Source organism: Penaeus monodon, chromosome 43 (assembly GCF_015228065.2).
Source record: "Penaeus monodon isolate SGIC_2016 chromosome 43, NSTDA_Pmon_1, whole genome shotgun sequence".
In the NCBI taxonomy this organism is placed as follows: Eukaryota; Metazoa; Arthropoda; class Malacostraca; order Decapoda; family Penaeidae; genus Penaeus; species Penaeus monodon.
In genome coordinates, this window is record NC_051428.1 from 24,809,664 (window position 1) to 24,816,861 (window position 7,198).

General features: G+C 38.3%; 2 protein-coding genes across 2 annotated transcripts in view; one reads left to right on the top strand and one right to left on the bottom strand.

The window, feature by feature from the left end:
- The first annotated feature begins 232 nt into the window (after positions 1 to 232).
- Positions 233 to 2,249, top strand: LOC119568207 (transcription factor IIIB 90 kDa subunit-like). Its single transcript, XM_037916636.1, has one exon. The coding sequence runs from the start codon at positions 252 to 254 to the stop codon at positions 2,229 to 2,231; it is 1,980 nt and encodes a 659-aa protein (XP_037772564.1). The 5' UTR covers positions 233 to 251; the 3' UTR covers positions 2,232 to 2,249.
- A 3,730-nt stretch (positions 2,250 to 5,979) lies between these two features.
- The window catches only part of LOC119568210 (non-structural maintenance of chromosomes element 4 homolog A-like), a 7,498-nt gene continuing 6,279 nt past the window's right edge, over positions 5,980 to 7,198 (bottom strand). Inside the window, exon 9 of the mRNA XM_037916638.1 lies at positions 5,980 to 7,082. Within this exon, the coding sequence (XP_037772566.1) occupies positions 6,901 to 7,082 (182 nt within the window). The 3' untranslated portion in view covers positions 5,980 to 6,900. The remainder of the gene's footprint in view (positions 7,083 to 7,198) is intronic.

Below are 7,198 nucleotides of genomic sequence, written 5' to 3' on the forward strand. Positions count from 1 at the left end.
CATACAATTATACTAATACTTGCACACGCACATGCACACACACACACACACACACACACACACACACACACACACACACACACACACACACACACACACACACACACACACACACACACACACATCTGTTTATTTATTTGTTAATTGATTAAAATTAAGTTATTGTTTTTGTGTTCATGTATGTATATATGTATTTATATGTAATTTTGTCCATAATGCTTTATATATATTTTGCAGATAACCCCTGCAAGATGTCATCACGTTGTCAGCACTGTGGGTGTGGGGAGATCGACATCGACCCAGCTCGGGGAGATGCTGTGTGTACCTCTTGCGGTACCGTTCTGTCGGAACATAACATTGTCAGTGAAGTTCAATTTCTGGAAAATTCTCATGGTGGAAGTTCAGCTGTTGGCCAGTTTGTGGCCTCAGATGCAGGGGGTAAGAGGCCTATGTTCAGGGGCTATAATGGAACGTTTGCCAGAGAAAGTAAGGAAATTACGCTCAATAACGCACGAAAAAGAATTAATGCCCTGGCCCAGCAGCTACGCCTCAGCCAACACAGTATTGAAACATCATTTAATTTTTTCAAGTTAGGTCTGAGTAAAGGGCTTATGCGTGGTAGGAAAAATAACCATGTGATTGGTGCTTGTGTGTACATCACTTGCCGGACAGAACAGACTCCGCACATGTTAATTGATGTGAGTGATGCCCTCCAGATTGATGTATATGAGTTGGGACGGACATACCTCCGGCTGTCGACAGCTCTGTGCATAAACATTCCAGCCATGGATCCGTGCTTGTATATTTGGAGATTTGCTCACAAGTTGTCCTTTGGTGACAAGACACATGAGGTCTCGGAAACGGCCTTACGCTTGGTCAAAAGGATGAAGAGGGATTGGATGCATACTGGCAGGAGACCCTCTGGTGTGTGTGGTGCAGCCTTAGTCATCTCTGCCAGGTTGCATGGCTACAACCGCACTATCACTGACGTCATCAAAGTGGTCAAGGTGCATGAATCAACCTTGCGTAAGCGTTTAACGGAGTTTGGAGAGACGCCCTCCAGTGCCCTGACCCCAGAGGAGTTCATGACAATGGATCTGGATGAGGAGCAGGACCCACCCGCTTTCAGGGCTGCCAGGAAACGGGAGAAGGAACGTGTACAGAAGCTCCTTGACGAGCAGGAGGACCTGGACAGTGAGTTGACTGTGCTACAGCAGGAGATCGAGAAACACCTGGAGGAACGGAAACGGAAGCTAAGAGGAATATGGGCAAAATATGACAGGGAGGAAGAAACGACTGAGGAGGAGAGTGTAGAGCAGGAGAGCGCTGACACGCAAAAATTCATCACTGAAGCAACCTTACAGACCATAGATGAATGCTTAGGTGAGAATGGGGATGAAGTCATGAAACCAGAATTAAAAGTGCAGGGCATAGGGCCCTCTGCTGCCAGTTTGGGTCTGAAGGAAACGATAGAGGAATGCATGGAGATTCGCCCAAATGACCCAGAGCCAGAGGACCGTGGAGTGCTGGACCTCTCAGGCATTGATGAAGATGAAATTGACTCGTACATCATGTCTGACCGAGAGATCAAGCTGAAAACAGAACTGTGGATGAAGATCAACAAGGACTACCTGGAAGAATTGAAGCTCAAGGAGGAGAGGGAGAAGAAGGAGGCAGAGGAGAGAGAGAAGGAAGGCAAACCCCCGAAGAAGAAGAAGAACTACACCAAGAAGTCAAAGAGCAATGCTCCAGCCAATACCGCAGGGGAGGCCATTGAAAAGATGCTCATGGAGAAGAAATTGTCCAACAAGATCAACTATGATGTCCTGCGGAGCCTGAAGGGTGAGGACACAGGAGAGGGGGAACAGGACATCAAGGAGGAGAAGCCCAACCCCAAAACTCTCAATACCGTGCCTGTTGAGACGCCTGAAGGCATTTCGTCTGTGCTCCACTCACTGACAGGGAAGAGACCCAGAAACACCATCAAGGAAGAGGGAGACAAGTCGCCTAAGAAGATAAAAGGAGTGGCAGTCGATGCAGCCAACACCTCTCTGGACCCCAAGGTGGAAGATGCTGAAGAAGAGGAAGAAGAAGAAGAGGAAGATTGTGAAGAAGAAGAAGCAGAGGATGATGAGGAGGATGAGGGAAGCCTATCCACAGCCCAGCTCCTCAGGAGACGGAGAGGGGAGGACAACTCCTTTGATGACTACTATGATGACTACTATGATTAACAGAAAGAGTTTGCTGGACATAGTCTTTTTTTTTTCCTTTTTCTGTTTTGATGAAAAGTCAGAGCAAATTTTTCCTGAATGTCATTAGAGAGGACTGGTTTTAATACCTGGCAATGAACCATACATACAAGTCATTAACTTGCAGGCATTAAAGTTTAAGTACAAATCATATATATATAAGTGAATTAATCCTTAAGGATTTGAATCCGTGAGGATAAGGAAAGAAAAAAGCAGATAGACTGGAAAAGTAAATGGAAATTTCATCTTCATTATGTTTTATATGTAGTTTTTATCAATAATAATAATAATTACAAAGAGGAACTTAGACTTTTATCATCTTGGTGTGCTGTACAGAATGTAGCTTTTATTTATTTACTTTTAAAAATATTTTTATCAGTATTGACACATATTTATTTTCTGGTCACAAAATATGAATCATTCTCATCAACAAGATCATAATGTGAATACCAAAGTAGTAGTGAAAAGAAATGTTTTATATCTTAGGAGGCGTAGAAATCAGAGAATGGGTCATATTTTTTGGTAGATAGATACATCGGCGTTCAGTTCACACATACTTTCGTAAATTATTTCATGAACGCACATTTGGTCTGACAGCAGGAGAATGTATAGTGTAGCCTTCAGTGTTGAATCGATTACTTCATGTCCTTTGTGTATGGAATCCCATTTTTAGTGTAATTTGAATTGTAAAACATTAAACATACACTTTAAAATGTAACCCTAGAAAATTGGTATTTTTCTATATCATTGTCATGATTGTTTTTGTTGTTATTATTTTAACCTTTCATGGTGAGTTAGGATGTACAACCATTTGTTATTATATATTATTATTTAAATATAACGGTACACACTGAAGAAAACACTGTATGGTATGTATATATTATGGAAGGTTGTAGAGTACAGACAGATCAAAATATAAGAAATAATGATTCTTGTAGTACAAATCATATTGTTTTCTTTATCACTTCCTTGTAAACTTTGAAGTGAATAAAAAAAAAAAAAACGTGAGAGAGAGAGGAGAGAGAGAGGAGAGAGAGGAGAAGAGAGGAAGAGGAGAGAGAGAGAGAGAGAGAGAGAGAGAGAGAGAGAGAAGAGAGAGAGAGAGAGAGAGAGAAGAAGAGACAGAGAGAGCCAGAGAGAGAGAGAGAGAAGAGAGAGAAGAGAGAGAGAGAGAGAGCCAGAGAGAGAGAGAGCCAGAGAGAGAGAGAGAGCCAGAGAGAGAGAGAGAGCCAGAGAGAGAGAGAGAGAGAGACAGAGAGAGCCAGAAACAGAGAGGGGCCAAGGGGACGAGAGAAGCCCGAGAGAGAAGAGAGACAAAAGAAGGAGAAAACAGAGAAAAGAGAGGAGGAGAGAGAGAGAGAGAGAGGAGAGAGGAAAGAGAGAGAGAGAGAAGAGAGGAGAGAGAGAGACGGGAAGAGAGAGAGAGGACGAGAAGAGGGGAGAGAAAAGACAGAGAGAGAGAGAGAGAAGAGACAGAGAAGAGAGAGAGAGAAGTGGCGAGAGGAAGAAGAGAGAGAGAGGAGAGAGACAAAGAGAGAGAGGAGAGAGAGGAGAGAGAGAGAGAGAGAGTGAAGTTAGTGTGTGGGGAAGTGAGAGTAGAGTGAGAGTGAGAGTGAGAGTGAGTTGAGAGTAAGGAGAGTGAGAGTGGAGAGTGAGAGTGAAAAGTGAGAGTGGAAGTGAGGGGTGAAAAGTGAGGTGAGATTTGAGATTAGGAGGGTGAAGTGAGATTTGAGAGTGAAGTGAGAGTGAGATTGAGAGGGGAGGAGTGAGAGAGAGAGAGTAAGAGAGTGAGTGATAATAATAATAATAATAATAATAATAATAATAATAATAATAATAGTAATAATGACATTGATGATGAAAAGAACACGATAATAGTAATAATAATAAAATTCTATGAATGGGCTAAATAATAAAGTCGGGTAACCTTAGGAATTGACTAAGGCACCTTGCAATGATTACAGAAATATAAGAGAGCAACTCGTTCTTTCTCAAAAAAATTAAAGATTTCATATAAAAGCCATTATTATTTTTAAGACAACACCAAAAGTAGACATATATGATATCAAAGAGTGATTCTTTTTTAAATATATATTGATAATATGATTATAAAATTGAAGATGAAACCCCTGCTTCACAGTTTGAATGATTATTTTTTACAAGGACCATCAAAACTGACCATTTGAATGTATGGCTGTAAGTCAAGTTACTTGTTCTCTAAATGCAATTTGACCCATGGGTGTGCACATATTTTTAGACATCCATCAGACTATAAAACACAAACAGCCATGTACCTTGTCTTGCATTGAAGTTATGAGCTGTATTAATGCAGTATTTTTTCCTTTCCTTTCTATGCCAATTGCACGAAACGTTCTGTATGTTTAGTGTTGCAAAGTTTTTATAATAGGCACTTTCTGGGTGCCGTATGTTTACAGTGATTATAGTTAATTTGTTGTACTTTGCACATAGATAACTACATTAAATGTTTAGTTAACAAAAAGAGTTCATTGTAAGGTCTACCTTTTTCACCTGTTTACTCTTTTCCTTGATTTTCAGAAGAAGAAGAAGAAGAAGAAGAAGAAGAAGAAGAAGAAGAAGAAGAAGAAGAAGAAGAAGAAGAAGAAGAAGAAGAAAAAGAAAATGGTTTCTGATATTTTAATAGCTTAATAATCATGTGAATAGTAGTCATAACAGTACTGATACTGATAGCATTAGAAAAAATACGTCTTTTCCTCCAAATTTAAGTAATGTGGAAAAAAAAAAAAAAAAAAAAAAAGTCGAGTGAAAAGGAGGAAAACCCTATGGTCATTGGGTTTATAACGTCAAAGTATGGATTAAAATTCAGTTCCATAGGAAAGATGATTCTGCGGTAGTATTTAGAGATAAATGTGTCCCACAACAGACCATGGAGTAGCATTGTGGATATCCCTGTGTCAATTTAATTACTAGGTAGATATGAAGACAATGTCATACAAATCTTGTAGTTATGAGGAGACCTTCCCTTGAAAGATCAATTGCAATCTATTTTTGCTATCCTAGTTTTGAAGGTACATGAATTATCTCTTATACAGACACAGCTGCAAGTCTGAAACCTCAATAATTGTTACAGTAAACTCTTTGTTGACATATAACCTTTTGAATGTTTCTTATATATTATATAAAACACATGAACCTACACCTACCCATATATGATTTTTTATTTTATATATACATTTTATTGATTTATTTTTTTCCTCCCCCTTTGCCTTTTGACTGTTTGTGAGTATAATGGTCTACCTTTTATTTTATTTGAAATTTAAATTTTCAACAAATTAAACAAAACAACAGAGGATTATTTACATGTTTGAATTTACTCATTAACCCTGCTGTTATTCTATAAAATATTGAGTAAATCAGAAAAGGAGGATTCATATGCACGCACACGCGCGCGCGCACACACACACACACACACACACACACACACACACACACACACACACACACACACACACACACACACACACACACACACACACAAACAAACACACATAAACACACACACACACATAAACACACACACACACACACACACACACACACACACACACACAAACACACATTTTTTCCCCTCTTCTTTTCTTTTCTTAGTTTTATAATGATATTTTTTCTCTCTTTCTTTCTTTAAGCAACACTGAAGACTTTGATTGAAAATTATCGTAATTTATAAGGAAGGAAAATGAAATGGACTAAGTCCTAGGCCATGGAAATGACATTATTTAATATATTCAATGTTACATTAATCCAGATTCATGATCATGCATATATTCTTTTTAAACAACTGAATATTCTTTTAGGTTAATACCTATGGTTTCTTTTTCTATGACAGTAGTTATCCAATTTCAGTTACTCAATCCATTTGCAATGCTGTTAGTTCTCCAAGGGGTTTCACAGCCATGGACATTAAAGTGATAAAATGAATATAAAAATACTGCGCAAAGAGTACTGCGTGGAATGGGAATAACAGAGAAAATGTTAGTCTTTGACAGCACTGACATGTTCAGGATATTAAGTCATTATGCCATATATTTCTTTGTTAATTTGCCTATACTGATCAACATTAAACAAAGATATGATGTGTATAAAAATATGAAAATGACAATACTAATTTTGTACTAGAAGTACAGTCATGTGTTGTATTATTTTAAGTGTATTTTAGTATATATATATATATATATATATATATATATATATATATATATATATATATATATATATATATATATATATATATATATCAGATTCATGTTTTCATTGTGAGAGTTGGAACATAATTTATAAGAAAATAACAACTATCTTGAGAAATGATATATCAATCATATGATGAAAGGTTAATGTTGATTATAAAAATATAAAGGACAGAAAACCTGTCTACTCAAAATATATATTTTTGGTTTGCTTTATAATTTTAACTAAATTCCCAGTAATGCCTTTTCACTTTCTTTTCAGAGGAATAGGAAATGAAACCATGACCTTGAGGGCATGAAGAATAATGCAAAGAAATTAGAAAAAAAGAAGAAAAAAAGAAAGGGTATATGTATATAACAAATAAAAAAAAACAAAGGAAAGGCATTACAATCCTATACTAAAAAAAAGGGGAGGATAGTGAAGATGATTACGACCTCCTCTTCTTCGTCCTATTGGCTGGAGAAGGAATCACAGACTGCGTGAGGCCGAAAATCTCAACGATCTCGCGCCATTCGCTCTCTGAGATGGACACGATGCACTGGGAGCTGACCCCGCCCACTACCGATTTGCTATGTTCTTGCGGTGAGATCACAGGAGTGCCATCGTTTCCTGTGGGGGATGTGGGGGAGGGTGAAAGGGGGTGAAAGGAAGTGAAAGGAAGTGAAAGGCAGTAATTGGGATGAAGTGGAGGTCGGGGTGAGCATCAGGGATGGGAAAGAGAGGAG

What these genes read in the sequence shown, in the direction of transcription:
- LOC119568207 (XM_037916636.1), top strand. Translation starts at nt 252, where the DNA reads ATGTCATCACGTTGTCAGCACTGTGGGTGTGGGGAGATCGACATCGAC.